The sequence below is a fragment of the Planococcus citri genome, chromosome 2 (genome assembly GCF_950023065.1).
Source record: "Planococcus citri chromosome 2, ihPlaCitr1.1, whole genome shotgun sequence".
Taxonomy (NCBI): Eukaryota; Metazoa; Arthropoda; class Insecta; order Hemiptera; family Pseudococcidae; genus Planococcus; species Planococcus citri.
Window position 1 is genome coordinate 27,956,989 of NC_088678.1, and position 19,093 is coordinate 27,976,081.

The window sequence follows — 19,093 nt, forward strand, 5'->3', positions numbered from 1 at the left end:
AGATTATTCGAAAATGTTCAAAATGGCCACCAATTGAAAATTGGGGTAGACACAGACCCAACATTCTCACGATTTTGACTTCTTAGGAAAAAACTTGAAACTTTGGTTGAGCTAAAAGGCGGTTTTCAAGATTATATTAGGTACTGCATTTTATCGCTAAAATTGTTGAATAATTTGTTTTATAATTTGTGCATTCAGCTTCAAATCAAAGCCCCCCCCCCCTCAATGAAGACGGGTGTATGATTATTTTTTGGAGACTTTTTTGGAGGATAAAGAAGTTCTAAAGTAAATTTCGTACTCGTATTTTTTCAATATCTGGCGATCAAAAATTAGTATATTACTTAACTGTTCGGTAAAGTGCGTGAATACCAACGAGTGTGATTTTTGCAGCGCGAGCCGAAGGCGAGCGTTGCAAAGCACACGAGTTGGTGTTCACGTACATTTGCCGAATCGTTGAGTAATATGTTTTACTTAATTAGTATAGGTAAAGCTCTCAGTGCCTCACTGTTTAAAACAAGGCAGTTGTCTTTAAGTCACTATGCGTACAAAATTACACAAAAATGTAAAAAAAATTACAATTGTAGTTCTTTAATTATTCATCTAAATGGCAACCCTGCTTTACATTCGAAGCGTGCTTTTCAGTAGATAGAAAAGATAACGTACATGTGATAGTGATTTTGATTTCTTGAATATGAATTTTTTTCTTCTTATTCCTTTAATTTTGAAATAAAGCAATGGGTGTTTGATTTTTATCTATCAGAAAATGAATTCCGTTTTGTTTTAGTTTATTTATTCACAAAATCAATTTCGATTTTTAGTATTTACATCTAAAATGTGAAGTGATGATAACAAAGTGGTGTGAATTTTACTGAAGTACATAGTTATGTACTCGTACATACAATTTATTCTTCAAAAAAGAATTTTAAAACATGGTTACTTGATATCTTTTGAAACTAAATTTCATCGAATACCTTCGAATGAACTGGCTGAAAGTAGATTACAGATTTACGTACATGTGATTTCTTACTTCTTTGAGTGAATTTTACTTCGTTTAGTTCGTTTAGTTTTGAAATAAATCGTGGGTGTTCAATTTCTATCTATCAGAAAATGAATTTTGTTTTGTTTATAATGTGATGATAACAAAGTGATGTGAATTTTACCAAAGTACTTATGTACTCATATTATGTATTACTGTTTATTCTCGAAATTAGTTACACTTCACTTGATCATTCTCAATGTGTGTTTTGTTTGTAAATCAACTCTCCCAAGGAATTATCAACAGGTACTGTGGTCTATGATGTTCTTACTTTGAAAAAATTATTCATAAAAGAATTTAACAACGTAACTTGATATCTTTTGAAAGTTGAAACTAAATTTCATCGAATATGTACGAATATGAGGAATGAACTGGCCAAAACCCTTAATCATAGTATTGAAAGTACAGAAGAATATTTAATTTAGTAGTTCAGTTAGAATAGATTCGCTCAAAAACGTCTGAAAAATGTTATAAAGATTCACTAATCGCCATTTTATGCATACTCACATATAGGTATTGTTGATATTACGGTTGTGTCACTGATAAACTCGCGTCAGTACCGTACTGCTGAAAGTAGCCGGTAAAGTGTAACAATACCGCTCTGAAAACAGTGCGGTACTGAGAGTTTTACCTATACCTATTAAGTAATAGATATTTATTTCATTTTGGTACCTATAAGTACGTCTACGTATGTTATTTGAATCAAACAAAAATGATTTATGATATCGTCTATGAAGAATAGATATACCTAGCTTAGTATACGTATGCATGATAGGTGCTCATTTATGAACAGATTCGCTTATAAATACACAAATAATTTGGAATTTTTACTATTGCTTTATCGTCTTACATGTAATACAGTTGACTTTTTAAACACGAAAATTTAAGTAAATTTCAATCTTTGTTAAAAGTACCCAGGTACCAAAAAATAAAAATGTATTTAATAGGCGTACTGTCCAAGATTTTCTACATCTTGGTCATCATTTCGATGATATGTGAGTTTTTATTTTTAATGAAATGTTTAAAAGTTTGGTTTCATTTTTCAAAATGCAGTCGTGACTATTGTGAGTAATTTTCCGTAATTTTCAGATGTCCAAGGTAGCCAATGCACGAGGGGCAAGACATTGGGCGAGTACCTAGCGGAAGAGGAAGCTGGTAAATATAGTACTTTTGTTTTCGAAATTTAAAATCACATTTTTGGGCATTTTTTTTCAACTAGGTAGTTACGTATTCAAAATTTTTAATTAAATTGACCACGTTCCTTCGAATCACTTTTTAAAAAATAATTATTGAAAGTAGGTACATATTTCAATTATACAGGGTGGTCAGAAACATCGAGTACCCCTAAAAAAGTTTTCTACTAAATACTTTGGTTAGTCACAGTGAATAATAATAATGATAGCACATGATTGGTTGTTGGACTGGACAGATAAAATTCCACCAATCATATGCATCTATTTCACGTTGCCAACCTATATTTTTAATGAAAAACTTAAAACTTTTTTAGGGGTACTCGATATTTCTGGACACCCTGTAGAGTGGATTAAAAAGAATGTTGACCTTTAAGGGGGGTATTTTTCTTTTTTGCGAGTTGAGTAAAAAATCTGGTACCTCTAGATCAAAAAAAAAAAAAGAATGCCAAGTATGAATCCCTAAGTGAAGCCACTGTTGAAAAAAAAATTGCTATTACAATAATTCTATTCTTCTCAACTTTGAATTTTCTTCGCCTTAAAGAGTGTACCTATAGAAGCTTGATTCACTTTTTCTATGAGAAGAGTGCAAAAAATGCTATGGATATTATCTTCTATTTTTTCGTTGATGTACGAGTAGGTGCCTACTTATGATAAAATATATCATTATTTTTTACAGCTGAGCAGGCGGCAGCGAGGGAGAAAAAGGCAGAAAAAAAGAATGTACGATTCAGATCAGATTCTACACTAGCCACAGACATGACTACCTAAGATAGTTAATCTCTTATGTAGGTATGTAGGTATTCTAGTGGGTTGCTATTCATTGTCTTATTTCATACCTACATATTATGTATTATATCTACAGTTAATTTATATTTAAATATCTAGGAGCAAATGTTGCATAGTGAAGTACGTAGTTTTAAAATGATTTTTTGAACATTAAAAAAATGGTTGCTGGGGGCCTCACCAGACACCATTTTAATTCTAAAAAAGTGTGTGTACATTACAACATAAATTTTCATATGAAAGTATGTCCACTCGAAAACCATTCAGATGATATTAAAGCTCTCAAAAAAACATTAAAATGTTGGAAAATTATCAAAAAGTTATGAAAATTCAGAAAAATTTGCCATATGGATGAAAAAGTGTTGAAAACGTGTTGAACTGATGTAAAAAATTACAACAATTTTTGTTAAAAGTGCATGAAAAACTTTTTAAAATGTTTTGAAATTACATAAAATCGCGAAAAAAATCTTCGAATATTGTTGTTCTGTACTTGTAAGTAAGTATGTCTGCAGCTTGAATAATTGTAAGGGGCAAAATAAAACTGAAAGCGACTTGTACATATTTAATCAGTTTTTACACCCCTGAACTCGAGTGTATCATGTGTCGTAATGCAACATTTGCCCCTACCAAATACCAATTAGACTAATTTATTTCAAATTAAACGAATATGAGTAAATTAATTTGTGGTAAGTAGGTATACATCGTTTATTTTAATTTTAAATATTTTATTTCAGTTGAATTGCCGGATTAAGGCCCGTTTATAAAAATAAATTGTAATTTTAAAAATTTTCAAGTCGTAGTTATTCTTTCTGCATTTTAGTACCTATACCTATTCTAATTCAAGATTTTTTTAAATTCAAAAATCCTAAATACGATACGAGTGGGTAGTTATTTTAAATACGATGACCGATTGACAAGTAAAATCAACCCGATTTAGAAAGTAGGGTAAGAACTGAATTAAATTAAAAAATTCGTAGGCTACATTTAAGTAAGTAAATGAATCTTTACCAGAGTCAAACACCATACGGGCAATCGACAAAGATATTTAGCTTTGGTCTACGAAACCTACGAAATAACTTCAAAAAATTGGGTAAACAAAACTTGGGTCACAGACTTGAATTCGAGCATTTCTTCTCTTATTTCACATTCGTAGGTCTAGGTACCTAGTACCACTTAGACCTACCTACTAATACAATTAGAGTTTTTACAAGAGAAGAGGATTTATTTAAAGTTTTCTCCTTTCCGGAGGGGGGTGGGGTGGGGGCGAGAAATGATGTTGAAGCGTTATTCAGTGCAAAAGTTGTTAACCACAAACGTTAGAAAATCTAAACATTTTAATCTCGAAATAAAATTGTTTTACAACTCTTGTTCAGCAAAGATCTTATATTTTTAAAATTTTCTTCGGAAATAGAAAAGTGATTGTGAACTCTGTTCAATTTTGATGTTCAAATGTCTCTCTCGACATGAATTACATACGCTTCAAATTCGTTCTTGCGACGTTTCTCGAATACCGAAGTGTGTAGGTACCTATCAAAAAACGTAGACTCGTTACAAGTTGAAATTTTTGAAATAAATCCTGAACACTATGATGGCAGTATTAATTCATTTCGTTTCGTAGCACATGATATGTTTTTTTAAAGTGCAATTTATAGTTGTGTTTCTTACCAATAAATTTTTGAAAAATAATCGGCGTTAATGTGTGTTTTATTGTTGATAGATCTGTTTTAATATTATCTTACTGACTACGAAAATCGTAGTCGTTGCATTTCTCGTTGTCTTACTATCGATTTTTCGACTCTAGGAGCTCACAAAAATTATATTCATTTTTTCAAAATTCTGCGCGGAAAACGAAAAAGAAAAACCAATTTTAATACCTAATAATAATGAATTTGACACGTGTCTTATCTATTACACTGAAAATCTTCTTCATCATTTTGATAATAAGTACGTATTGTGCGTGAGTTTTTCTCTGTTTTTTTTTCCTAATAATAATAATAAGTACATAAATGTCTGTATATTATATGTACTTATTGATGTGAATCCCTTGATTTTGAGAGTAATTTCCAGCTATGTACATACCTATGTATTTTCAGGCATTCAAAAACATCAATGTCCTACACTCACTCACAATCAGTCTCCTACAGAAGGTCCTATTCATACTTCACCTGCACGTAAGTATGTTCTTTCATACATTTTGTTAATCAAAAATAAAAACATAAGATTTCATTATTTTGACTGAAAATTGTTTACTTTTTGGATTTTTTCCTCCGTGCATTAGGTACATTTGCAGTTTACCTACTACCTACATACATACCTACCTACTAGCGTCATTGTCTAATTTTCAATTTTCATAGCTGCATACTTTGTTGCAGAAACTGAACCTCAATCTCCTACCCTTGGCAAAAAATCACTAGGGCAACTTCTAAAAGAGCCCCACCCTGGTAAGTTTTTAAAATTTTCCAGCGCGTTAAATATTTTCTCATGCAAATTGGCAGAAGCACAGTTATTTCATTTTAAAAACTGCCTGCGCTGCGTTTTTGTTTTTTTTTTGACAAAATTTCTGATCAATTTGTTGTAATTCCAGGTCACAAAACCCTGCAGAGTTTCCTAGATGAGCCGTTCTCAGGTAAGTAATGCAATTTTTTTTTCTTAACATCTCCTTGCCAAATTGATGATAGTTATTAAAAATTAGCTGCGATAAGTACATTTACCTACTCATTTTGGATTTCATGCTTCTACAATCTCTGTATTGCCTTCAAGTTCTTGCCAACACTTGTACATATTTTAATTTTGGTACCTATTATTGGCTTTTGATAAATCACTTAATTCGTTTACCTACTTGATTTGTAGTTGAAGCTGAGTCTGAGTCTCAACCTATTGAAGGACACGCCCCATTGGGACAGTTAATCAACTATAAACCTGAACCCGTTAAAAGTGCATAATGTTTAGTTCCTCATAGATGAGAACTAATAATCCAACTGTCTATAGGTATAGGTACTCATCAACTTGCATTTGTTTTATGTTAGATAATCTTATTTCTAAAATTAGCTTCGTAGGTAATTTTTTACCTTACCTAATTCAATTCTAAGCAAATTTTCTGTCAATATTATTACGTAAGTATCGGTAGGTACCTAGTTAGTAATGTACTAAATTTACTGAGAAACTACATTACCTAAGTAGGTTAAAATCTTACACTGATAAGTTCATTAAAATTACCTTGGTGAATGTAAGTAAGTGAACTGGACAATTTTTATAAAATATATTTGCACCTATTTCGATTTTTAATTTCAAATTATTGTTGTACACACATTCTTGACTTTGTGTTGTAAAAATACTAAATACCCATGAACTTTTACCTTTTCTATCCATCACGATTATGAAAAATTCAGTTTGTCAACAGGTAATGTAATTTCATTTCAAAAATTACCATGTAGCTCCGATTTTATGAATCTGAAGTGTTATTTCTATTTCTACACAAATTATGACATAGGCTAATTATTATTATTCGAAGAAGTTCTATTAGTGAAGATTGAACTTGAAGACTCCTGATTGTGATTTGATAGAGATACTTGGTATTCGGTAAGTAGGTAATCCCATCAAAACAGGGAATAGATTCATCTCAAAATGAAATGAAATGAACTCAACTCTGAACTCAATCTTGTGAGCTTTCTCTTCATCTGTTTAGGTACCATACCTTTTCAAAATTGTGAATGTAATACAGTAAGTACTTTTGATGTTGAACGTTGAAAAGACAACACAACAGTTCATGATTGTTGAGTTCATGTTCATGTTCAATAATTGTTCATGTCAAGAATCAAGAATGATCAAGAAAGAAATGAAAGAATTTATTTATGTAAAGCGGATAAGTCCAAGATATTTAATGTTAATGTGAAGTGAAAATCATTGAAAAATAATAAAATAAAATAATTACTAACAAATTAAATTAAATTAATTTAAAAATCATTTGAAACAATTTCGTTTCGGTAGATTTCACTTTTCAAAACAGAACGTCGCCGTTACGTCTCTCGCAATCCAACAAAATTCACAAACACCCTGCCTGTGATAAAAAAATGATGGAGAGTATCTGATTCTATCGAATAACCAGGTGACTATAGGACACGGTGACTAGGGTGGGTGTGAGGCGGAAGGGAGTGTACGTATGCCAGTGTGGCCCGTTGTGAAGGTTCGAAAATTACCACTGCGCGTATTCGTAATCCTAAGAAACAAGTTTAGTACTGGTTTACTTGCAAGTGCGGGTAGGTGCCGTATTATTTTGCTATGTTTACTGTGGTTACGAATTAGTACGAATGGTTGCCTAATTCATATTACCTGAGGCGGATCATGCGCTTAACGCCTATTATTTTTCTGAATGTCTCACAGAGGACTTTAGACAAGCGGTCCTTTCAGACTGTTCATAATGAAATTAACATATACGTATAAATCGACAAGATTTACAAGCCGTAATGTGTTTTAAAATTATTTTCCGAGAATTGGTAGGTAAAAATTACGATCTTTTATGTTCATGACTTCATGCACAATACTGTATGTTTTTTTGTCGGCGATTTTTCGATATTTACATTGCAATTTTGAAAAATTGTCCAAAAAATAGACGGCCTAGGCTGCATATCTAAAGCTCCCGTATTATTTTGACACTTTACTACATACGATGAGACTAGCCTATGGTGAAATTTTCATCTGCTGAAGGTGATATTTTAGCCGTTCAGTGTTTTTGTTTTTGTTTTTCAGATTGCAATTTTGAGAATCGAAAAATCGCCCTGGACGAATGAAAGTGAAATCTGTTTCACCAGGTGAAAATTTCACTGCGGGCGAGTCTCTACGTATCTTTCAATGCCCAAATAATATCAGGAGTTACAATTAGATATGCGACCAGGGCCAACTATTTCTGCTGAGTTTTTCAAGATTGTCACAGTACTACGCAAATTACTTAGGACGGCAGCAAAATCGCGATGTTACACTATTTATCAAAACCACGGTAGAATAATACTGTTTAACAATTGAGGAGCTCATTGCAAAAGTAGCCCTTGTCACATGAACTTTTAGACCCTTTTCACTCGATTGCACCTATTGCCAACTGCGGAGATCATGTTGTAATGATGAAATGACCGTCAAGTTGGTCTACCCTGAGTAGCCCTGAGAGGAATTGCTTTATAGAGTTCACATTCATGATACTGGGTACGCTCAAGGGAGAGCTTTAGAGATTGCATAGGTTCATGTGACAAGGGCTACTTTTGCAATGAGCTCCTCAATTTTGAAAAAAAAATTATTGTTGGTGGAAGCTCTACCCATCCTCCAAGAAAATTTTGTTGTGTTTGAACCAGAAAAAATTTTTTCCAAAAACTGATAAAAGCCCACCAAAGTAAACATGACAACCGAGGTTTTGAAAAACAGTGTAATATCGCGATTCTGCTTAATTTGCACGATACTGTATGTAAAAATCGAAAAATCATTCTAAAAATCGAAATGTAACTTCAGCAGGTGAAAATTTAGGGTTAGGCTATATTTGATGTCCTCTATGTAATAAGTCCAGGAGCCCAACCTGAAAAAATGTACGAGGGGGGTTGAAATTGGGGGCCCGGCCCATAAGTTACTATACAATGTAGTCCTCTTTCCAGAAATGCCACTCTGGCAATTCGCAAGTGGGGCTTTTAAGCACAGCGAAAGCTCAAAGTTCATAATTTTTATGAACTTTCAACTTGGAAAGTTTCATGGCTGAACCCGAGGGATTCTTATATGTAGGATTTTTCACGCTGAATTCAAATATGCCGGTCTGCCAACCCCTAAGTGTTCCCAAAGGGGTGCCAGACTGGGTTAAAAGGGTAAAAATTGCAAAAAATGCTGTAATTTTTCAATAAATTTTTGTAAAAATCCAATAAAAGACAAATTGTGGCGAATTTTCGAAGAATTTTTCGCGCTGAATCCAAATATGCCAGTCTGCTAACCCCTAAGTGCCTCCAAAGGGGTGCCAGACTACTTTAAAGGGGCGAAAAAGGCAAAATATTGATGTTTTTCACATGTTAGGCATAAACATAGCATTATTTAGTACCTAATTATTTTATTCGAATGTGGTTTGCGAGCACATTTTTGAAAAGAGCATGAAATTCTTGTAGACATCCATACGCGAGGTATCCCCACAACAATTTTGAACCCCTTCTTCTCATATATTTTACCCCTCGATATGGTGTGTAAAACAAAACCTCAAAGTAAATCTATTTCAAAAATAGTAAAAACTGTAGCGGGGAGGGGGGGTTGAAGGCTCTGGAGGAGATTAGATGCGTGTAAACTATAGCCGAAAATCGTTTGGTTATATTCGTGCTCTACGGTATTGAATCATTCGGAAATAACATCCTACTTACTAATACTTTCTCCAAAATTCCTATTTCACTCCCTCTAAGACTTATTACATATATCAATTTTTCATCGCGGCCCACCAAAACAAAAATTTTGAAAAAAATATATGATCCTTCTACAGTTGAAAATACATCCAAAAAACGTGCTACTAAAATTGTACCTCGCGAAATCTCCATTGTTAAAAATCATAAAATAAGTTGAAAAACGACATATCGAGTGGTAAATATGAGAAGAAGGGGTTCAAAATTGTTGTGGGGATACCTCGCGTATGGATGTCTACAAGAATTTCATGCTCTTTTCAAAAATGTGCTCGCAAACCACAATCGAATAAAATAATTAGGTACCAAATAATGCTATGTTTATGCGCCTAAGACGTGAAAAACCTCAATATTTTGCCTTTTTCACCCCTTTAAAGTAGTCTGGCACCCCTTTGGAGGCACTTAGGGGTTAGCAGACTGGCAAGTTTGGATTCAGCGCGAAAAATTCTTCGAAAATTCGCCACAATTTGTCTTCTATTGGATTTTTACAAAAATTTATTGAAAAATTAGCATTTTTTGCAATTTTTACCCTTTTAACCCAGTCTGGCACCCCTTTGGGAACACTTAGGGGTTGGCAGACCGGCATATTTGAATTCAGCGTGAAAAATCCTATAAGAATCCCTCAGGTTCAGCCATAAAACTTTCCAAGTTGAAAGTTCATAAAAATTGTGAACTTTGAGCTTTTGCTGTGCCTGAAAGCCCCACCTGCGAATTGCCAGAGTGGCATTTCTGGAAAGAGGACTACATATAGTAACTTTTGGGCCGGGTCCCCAATTTCAACCTCCCTCATACATTTTTTTCAGGTTGGGCTCCCTGACCATTGGGTCACAGACACCTCCCTTGTTAGTAGAATTGTTCAAAAGTACATACTCGTAACTTGCAACCTGTCAAAAGTTGTTAAAATTTCGCGAAAAATTATAATATTTCAACGAGAATGAACGAAATTGTGTCATGATTTTCGGGATTTGATTGATATTAATAATTTTTATTCTTCTTTTCACTTTTTAAAATATTTTATGAAATCGTCTTGATAGGTTGCAAAATCACTTTTGAATAGGTAGTAGCATGTGCATTTTTTTTCACTTTCAACTGCACCCTATAGAAATGAAAAAAAAAATACTGTTGAATTTGCCATCGAAATGCTCACGAATTTACCAGTGATTTTTTTTTTCATATTTCACATTTTAATTTTTTGCATTCAAATTAACTCTCCGACATAAAAATGAAATTCAACTCCTAAAATTTGGCTTTGTGGGATGAAATACACGTATGTAATGGATATGGATACCCCACACAAAAGACAATAGCAATAGCTATTCCAACGTAAGGTTTTCGTCAAAATCTCTAATAGGTAGCGGTCCATTAACGCTTTATAGCGAAGTTGACACTTTAAAACCTACGAGATTTACAAGCTATAACGTTTTTTTTTTTTTTTTTTTTTTTTTTCATTTTACCAAGAAGTGCAGGATAAAAACCACCACATCTTTTGTGTTTGTACAATACTACATATGTTTTTGTGCCGACGTTTAGGATCATTAATATTCCTCAGCACGAATAGTTTGATGTTTGTAACAAAATAAAAGAAGTGAAAAATAAAATAGAAATGAGGTCATCCCTAAATTCTTGTAATGTCGCGTCGGTAAGGTTGTTATCCTTAACCTGACCATGTCTATTTTAGAATGAAGAAAAAAAAAGGTTTCAGGAGAGGACCTGCAATTTATACTATGATTGGAATGTAACAAGAAACGTACGCGGCAATACTTACGGTAGGTATTATTTAGGGGGTTGCAGCTTAATGCAAATCACAAATGGGGAAAAGAAATTATTTCACAGCTTAGGAGCTTACAAAGGAGGTGCCCCAGGTGACATGCACGATTTAAATGATTCTTGGACCATTGGATAGAGGACATCGAACATAGTCTAACACAAAATTTTCAGCTGCTGAAGTTGATATTTTATTTAATTTTGGGGGGTTTTTTGAAGCTTCCAACTTTATTAAGCTGTTAGCGTTGAAACGAAACAGTATAGGTAGGTAAGTTTAGGTATAAAATACCGAACGAATAGAAATATTTATCAAATTACAGTGTAAAAAATCGAGCTTTACATTAACGTGTGCGAACACGTGACATACTACAATGCCTATAACAATTTCCGACTTGAATTTCCGATACATTCTTACCTGAAGGTGTAAAAATCAATATGACACGTTGTTAAATTCATTCGGAAGAAGACACCAAGAGTAGAAAAACTTCGACACTTAACCAATCAAACAAATAACACAGAACACCTGAGATTTTTTCAACTTTCCATTTTCTTCGAGTAAACTGTACGAAGGTATATAGGTATATCTACGTAACACTTGAAAATTTTCTTATTAAACAAATTTTCCGTAAGGTGTAAAAGTCTGGACAAGAAATTTTTAAAGTGACGAAATTTTTCCAATATTAAATCACAATTTTAGAATAACGCGGCTACATTTACTTGACGCGGTGGGTGGATTTAGGTAAAACGAAAACGTGCTCGCATTTGTTGGATTAGCTATGTATGCGCTTAGAAAAGCGTCAAAATGTTTCAGCTTGTTTTTAATTCAAAATGCCCGCGAGACCGAAAAACGTAATCAACAAGAAACATGTCACTATGTTAGCCCCCAAGGGATATAATTTTCACTTCACACCGTACCCGCTTCTTTTGGATATTGCACTTTGATAAATTGATTGCAACTTGGTACATGCAGATAAGTTTTTCTTTTTCATGGTTATGTATTTTAAATTGGTGTGTAGTCGTATTCCTAGTGTACATTTGTATTTCATAGCTTGATATCTACTTTGTTCACCTGTGGTGGATGAGATGTGTCTTAGGCGAGGTACCTATTTTGGAAAGTTGGAGGGTAAGAAGAGGAATAGAATGAAGGGGAAACGTTTGGAAATTACGTCAAAATAATAGGTACGTTATACGTTAAAAATCAAAAGTCTAGTTGAATTTCAGAATTTCACCAACAGATTCCAATGATTCAAAATGTCAAAATTTTTATAAAATTTGAGGGAAAAATTGAAAAGTTTAAATTCATTGATTTTTTTTACAAGAACAAATGGATCAAATCGCACTTTCGAAGTAACAATATCATAACTCAAAAAATATGATTTTTTGAAAACAACCAACTTCAAGAATTTCAAAAATTCCAATCGTATTTTTACGCCTCATTTTTCAATTATTTTGAGTGATTAAAATAATAGTGGATATGTATTAGGTACAATAACAATATATAAGATCTTTCTTTTTTCGAATAAGAAATCCAATCAAAGCTGGTAAGAAATGTACATACAGAATGTGAGCTGTATTATTGGGGAGAGGGGGGGGGGGGTAAATGTTTCCAATGTTGGCGAGTGAAATAGAAAAATCGTTCATTGTAACTTCCGAGATTTGGTTTCTGACAAGGGAAGTGCCCCAGGTGACATGCACCGATTTAAATATTTCTTGCACCATTAGATAGAGGACATCGAACATTGTCTAACACAAAATTTTCAGCTGCTGAAGTTGATATTTCGATTTTTCAGAGCAATTTTTCGATTTTCACATAGCAATTCTGAAAAATTGGCCGAATATAGTCGGCGCAGGTTGCATACTGAAACCTTCAATATTCTTTGGGCATTTGAATACATATTATGATGAGACTAGCCCACGGTGAAATTTTCAGCTGCTGAAGTTGATATTTGAGCCCTCCAAGGCGATTTTTTGATTATCACATTGCAATTTTGAAAAATTGGCCGAAAATAGTCGGCGGAGGTCACATACCAAAACCTTCAATATTACTTGGGTATTTCAATACTTATGATAAGACTAGCCCACCGTGAAATTTTCAGCTGCTGAAGTTGATATTTGAGCCACCCAGGGCGATTTTTTAATTTTAACATTGAAATTTTGAAAAATTGGCCAAAAATGGTCGCCGGAGGTCGCATATACCGAAACCTTCCATATTATTTGGGCATTTCAATACTTATGATAAGACTAGCCCACCGTGAAATTTTTAGCTGCTGAAGTTGATATTTGAGCCCTGAAGTACAGTGACTTGGTGCTGTGATGTTATATGTATAGCATGTAAAAAAAATTGAGATATTTTCTCCGTATACACTTCGAGTTGATTCATTTGATGAATGTCATCAAAATTGGATTTTTAAATAAAATTTTCCGCTCGCTGAATCATTTTTGATTTTTTTCTATCGAGGAAATTATTCAAAATATTGTAATCAGATTTGAATAGTATAGTAGGTAAGTAGTAGAGCAATCATTTTGATCAATCTTTAAATGAATAAAAATTTTCGTCTCAAAGCTTAAAATTCAGATAGGTACGTATGGGTTATTTTCGACTTTTTTAGAATGAAGGTTGATCAAATTCGAGCAAATTTCCTTTTTTGATCAGAATATTCAGAGAAAAATTCAAAAAAAAAAATATAAACTTTTAAGTTTGTATGGAAATTTTTGAAATTTGCAAAAATGGCTGTATCTTTCCTAAAACCAATCTCCCAAATTCGAATTTCACAATTTTGAGCCATTCTGGAGCCTCCAGCGCAATTTCCGATTTCTCCAGAAGACATGGAATAATCAATTTGGGCTGCTGAAAATCGACTTGTGGCTTATCCTCGACTTATTCAAAAGGTTTATCCACAGTTGAGCCGATTTCTAGGCGAACACCTGAAGTGCATTTTTTTTGACAAAAATATTCATAAGGGGAAAAAATCAAAAAATCTAAACTTTTCTGTTCATAACGGAATTTTTGAAATTCGCACGAACGGCTATTTCTTTCTTAAAAACCAATCTCCCATAGCACACTAGACAGCTAACAACCCATAATTTTCAAAACGAAACACTGAATGAATGATTTTTACGAAAATATTGAAATGAAGGAGAACCATCAACATCCACAGCATTCTTAGCAATTCCCAGTAAACTAAAAAAAAAAAATAATGAAAAAATAAAACGAACGACAATAAAAAGAATAACATGTAGGTAGATGCCTAGGTATTAGTCATTTTCGTCATTTTGTTTGTACGCGAGTTTGACACCGCGTTTTATTGCATTTTTATTACCCAATGTTCGCAACGTACACTGTACGTTGCGAACATTTTCTTGTGGCTAGTGTCTACAAACTTTTAGGATTAGTTATGAAAAATGTAGTCGGTGACTCGGTGTATAAAAAATTTGTGATGAATGAGCGATAGTGTGTACTTAATTACCAGAATAACATTTTCTGTTGGAAAAAAAAATGAAGACGATAAATTGAATAATATTTCACCCGTTTCTTGTAAAACTTTCCATAAAAAATTGAAAAATGGATTTTTGCTGATTTTTATCGCCAATTTTAACGAAGCGTAACTAATTCTCTTCCTTTGTTGATCCCAAGCCCCCTTCAAAATTGGTCAAATTGGAAAATTTCTGCAATTCTCATGTTCTAGTTCATGAAATTTGGCATAAAATGAACATTCGTTCATATTTATCACTCCTGAAAGGGGGTGAACTAAAATCATTGAATACAATTGGTTGGATAACGAGTATTTGAAAAGCTTAAAACGAGATCCAAAGCATGAAAAATATGTGCCAAAATTTAAAGCATATTGCTCGAAAAGACTACTTAACGAAATTTACGTGGAAGTTCTATTTTCTAAAAAAATAAAAATTTGAACCAAAACAGAAAAGATTGTTGGGAACGGGTTTTTCAAAATTTTAAATTACAACTCCGAGTTTGTTTTTAATTTTTGGAATTGAACTTACAAAAAAAGTACATTTGTAAATTTTTGCAACATGCTTTGAATCAAAATTTCAGGGAATTTAATGTCATATAAAATGACCGTGATCCATTTGCTGCAAATAGGTACCTACTCGTGATTATCGCTGCAACGCATTTCGAGAATTTTTAAAGAATTTTGAACTCTCGGTTGAGTCACGATTATTGAAATTTTTTTAAAAAGGTCATGCAATCTGTCAGAAGAGATTTAAATTTTGCGAAGAATTCCACTATTTCAACGAAAATACTTTTTGAACATTTTTTTTAGAATTTGAGCCCAAGATTGTGTCATAATTTCCAAGATTTTTGAAGAAAAAAAAACTTCATACCACGTATGAATGGCTTGGAATTTCGCAAGCGATTCAAATATTTTGAAGTAACCACTTTTTGAACATTTTTAAAGAATTTTGAGCGTAATAATAATTTTTGAGATTTTTGATATCTACCTGGTCGGGCAACCTACACATCTACATAAATTGATTAAAATTTTCAAAGGAATTCAAATGTTTTAATGAAGTTGTTTTTTGATCATTTTTGAATAATTTTGAGCCCAAAATTAGGTAGGTAATGATTTTTAAAAAGGTGTCGTGCGAGTGAAACCTATTTAAATGTGTTGAAATTTCGCGATAAATTCGAATACTTCGACAACAATGTGTTTTAAGAATCTTTGAAGAACTTCGAGCTTAAATTTGAGTTATAATTTTAAAATTTCTGAATAAATGCGATGCATCCTTTTCAAATAAGTGCTTGGTTTCGCAAGAAAATCGAATATTTCGACAAAAATAGTTTCTGAGAAATTTCGAACAACTTTGAGCCTAAAAATAAGTTACCTACGTGACTTTTAAGGTTTTTTAAAACTGGTCATGTAACCTATCTATATTGGTCAACATTTTGAACAAAATTCAAACATGTTGTAGTAATTTTTTTAGCAGTTTTGAAGAAAAAGAAGACCAAAATTTAGATCATGATTTTCAAATTTTTGAATTTTCAAAAGAAGTGCTGTGCTCCCTGACTGTTTTGAAATTTTGCGATAAATTCAAGTAAGTATATTTACTTATTTCCGCGATAACACTTTTTGAACATTTTTATAGAATTTTGAACCCAAGATTGGGTATGATTTTTGATTTTTTTGAATAAGCATCATGGGAACTATCCATACCTAAATGGGTTAAAATTTCGTGAAAAATTCAAAAATGGGTTTTTATTATTATTGAATTGTATTAATGTAAAAGTGATTTAAAATTTCGTGAGAAATAATAATGTTTCAACAAAAATATTTTTTGATCATTTTGGTGGTGATTTACAATTGGATTTTCGATTGGTAAAGCATTTTTGTGGTTGATTTTGAATGAATTTTTTTCGTGATGAATTCGAGTTGATTTTTTGCCTTGAATGAATGTTTTCTTGTTGATTTTAAATGAGTTTTTAAAAATTCAATTTTAATGAATTTTTTAATGATTTTGTTAAAGATGGTTACTTAATTTTCTGGTGGCGATTTCAATATTAATTCAGTTTACAATTTTTCACGATTTTGAATTGATTTGTTGTCGTAAAATATAGAAGTTTGGTATCAAAGAACCATGTTAAGTACCGAAGCAAAGTTCACCTTTATAAAAAAAAATAATAGAATTTCTTGAATTTTAGATTATTATAGCAATTACGTACTCGGCAAATTAGGCAAAATATGCATTTAAAACATTAAACTAATTACATCGTCAGATTCCCCATGTCAAAAACCCACATTTTTTATACCCCTTGCAGGGTCAATTAGTCGATTTGAGCTTGAAATTGTTTTTTTTTTTTCAAAGAGTCGCATCCTCGTTGAAATCACTTTTTACTTCCTAACAAATTTTGAAATTATACCAACCCTGCCAAATCTGTATATACTACATAGGTACACCTTTTGTCCGAGGTCAAAGACCAGACACCTTGGTACCTGCAGGGATTAGCGGTCTTTCCTTTTTTAAGAAGAACATGTGAATGCCTAGCAGTTTAGAACTGTGTAATACCTTTGATGAATGGGAAAAAAAGAAGAATGAAAAAAACTAAGATGTGAATTTTACTTTGATATTTAAAGAAAAAGCAAGAAACAGGCCATTTTTTGTTCTGTCTTCAGTTTTACTGCATCGAAAAATTCTTGGAATTGGTAACCGCCACATATTCAAGATACAAGTATAGTAGACAATAAAACTGTTCTCTATACCTACCCAACAAAGATATTTTGAAAAAAAGAGAGATTGTCTGACGTGTGCCGTCTATTGTACTCATATAACTACGTTCTACGTTGCTTAATGATGCTACATCCTGTAGGATGACTGGGAGAAGGGAACAGTATACTGATTCTTAGGTGCTAAACATTGGAGAACACGGTTGGATGTATGCTCCTTACTCGTATATGGAATGGTACTACACTGTTTAAAAAGTATACAGTACTTACTTGACGATTAAAGATGTAAGCAGGGGGTACAGCTTTGTGATTCGTTTACGTACTTATCACTTATGTACCTACGTTTTAAATAATTTTCTTCTTGGTGAAAAGCTAATTTCAGTACTTTAGGTCAGGTTACGTGAGTTATTGAGCATAGGTACCCCACACCTTTCAAAAATTCAACTACATATTTTATGAATTAATTGAAGCCAACGTACCTAATGTTGAATTATATTGAAAGAGAACTTTTACAACTCGTCAAATTCACCAGAGCTGACATTTCGCTCACTGAAAGAGCCCAGGACAAATATTTCAGACACGCCGAAGTTGATATTTTGATTGTTGGCGAATTTTCCTTTTTTTGGAGTCTTGGTTCAATCAAGTGAAATTCAGATAAGCTTAAGATGAAAGTATGCAAGTTAAACCCTTCTGTAGGCGCAAATCGGTCAAAAGTTCCGCAAAGGGATTTCCAGCGCACCCTGGTCGAAAGTACCGAATACATATGAATTGATATGAATTGAATCTGATTTTGAACACTTTCTGGCGCACCTTGGTCAAAAGTACCGAAAAATTGTAAATTAATAAATTCAAGTTGCATTTCACAAATTGAACTTGAATTTGATTTCAGTAAGCACTAGACACTATTCACTCGGGTAGGTAAAAAAAAATTGATTTTGGTATTTTAGACCGAGGTGAACCGAAAAAATTAATTTCGGTACTTATGACCAGGGTGCGCAGAAAAAGGTCGATTTCGGAACTTTCGACCAGGGTGCGCTGTAAAATATTCAAAATCAGAATTTCGGTACTTTTGACCAGGGTGCGCCAAAAATAGCATGCGACTGCTCGAGGGGGGTTGCTGATAGGTATCTCAATTGGAGTACATTGCAATCTTGACCTGGATTTGAAAGCCATTCAAAAATTTTTTCACTTCGGAGGTGTCCCTAGAGAGGAGACATAGTTCCTCGAAGAGGCAGCATTTTCAAAAAAAAAATTGTTTTTTCTGCTTTAAATCCTATTCAACCTCTACTTAGTTCCAAAAGATAGGTACCTACTTCTAGTATTGGAAATTTTGTGTTGATCTAAGCCATTGCCAACGAAATCCAAAATCACTTTTAGGGTTTTAGTGAGTGGTTAAAAATTTGCAAACCGCTTATTTTTTAGTGAATTCGTGTTTTGTAAATTGTTTTTTTATGTGCCAGCGTTTTTTTTTTTTTTGGCCAATGAAAAATATCGTGCTAATCAACGAAAAATATCCTATTTATCAATGAAAATTGAAAATTATCGGGCTAACACCTTTTTCAATTGTTGAAAAATGCTACCACCTAAACTACCGTTACTAAGCCACGTTTTATCGTTCAAATGGTTATCGTGCTAACCACCTTTTTTAACGTTCGATTACCATTATATTATTTTCCCGATTACAATATTAAATTTCAGTTGAAATCCACTCACAAGGGAACCTCTTCA

The 19,093-nt window shown here is 33.0% G+C and overlaps 1 protein-coding gene across 5 annotated transcripts; it reads left to right on the forward strand.

Moving 5' to 3' along the window:
• Window positions 1-338: 338 nt before the first annotated feature.
• Window positions 339-6,292, forward strand: LOC135835314 (uncharacterized). 5 transcript variants are annotated; one of them, XM_065349507.1, is made up of 8 exons: window positions 339-1,282; window positions 2,126-2,191; window positions 2,906-3,018; window positions 3,747-4,956; window positions 5,106-5,183; window positions 5,385-5,453; window positions 5,597-5,638; window positions 5,863-6,292. In XM_065349507.1, exons 4-8 carry the CDS (start codon window positions 4,896-4,898, stop codon window positions 5,952-5,954), a joined length of 342 nt encoding a protein of 113 aa, XP_065205579.1. In that variant the 5' UTR covers window positions 339-1,282; window positions 2,126-2,191; window positions 2,906-3,018; window positions 3,747-4,895; the 3' UTR covers window positions 5,955-6,292. The 5 variants fall into 5 exon arrangements, 3 of the variants coding, with proteins under 3 accessions (XP_065205579.1, XP_065205580.1, XP_065205578.1); XR_010556863.1 differs by having other exon boundaries at window positions 2,906-4,956; window positions 5,291-5,453; XR_010556864.1 differs by lacking the exon at window positions 3,747-4,956.
• The last annotated feature ends 12,801 nt before the right edge of the window (window positions 6,293-19,093 follow it).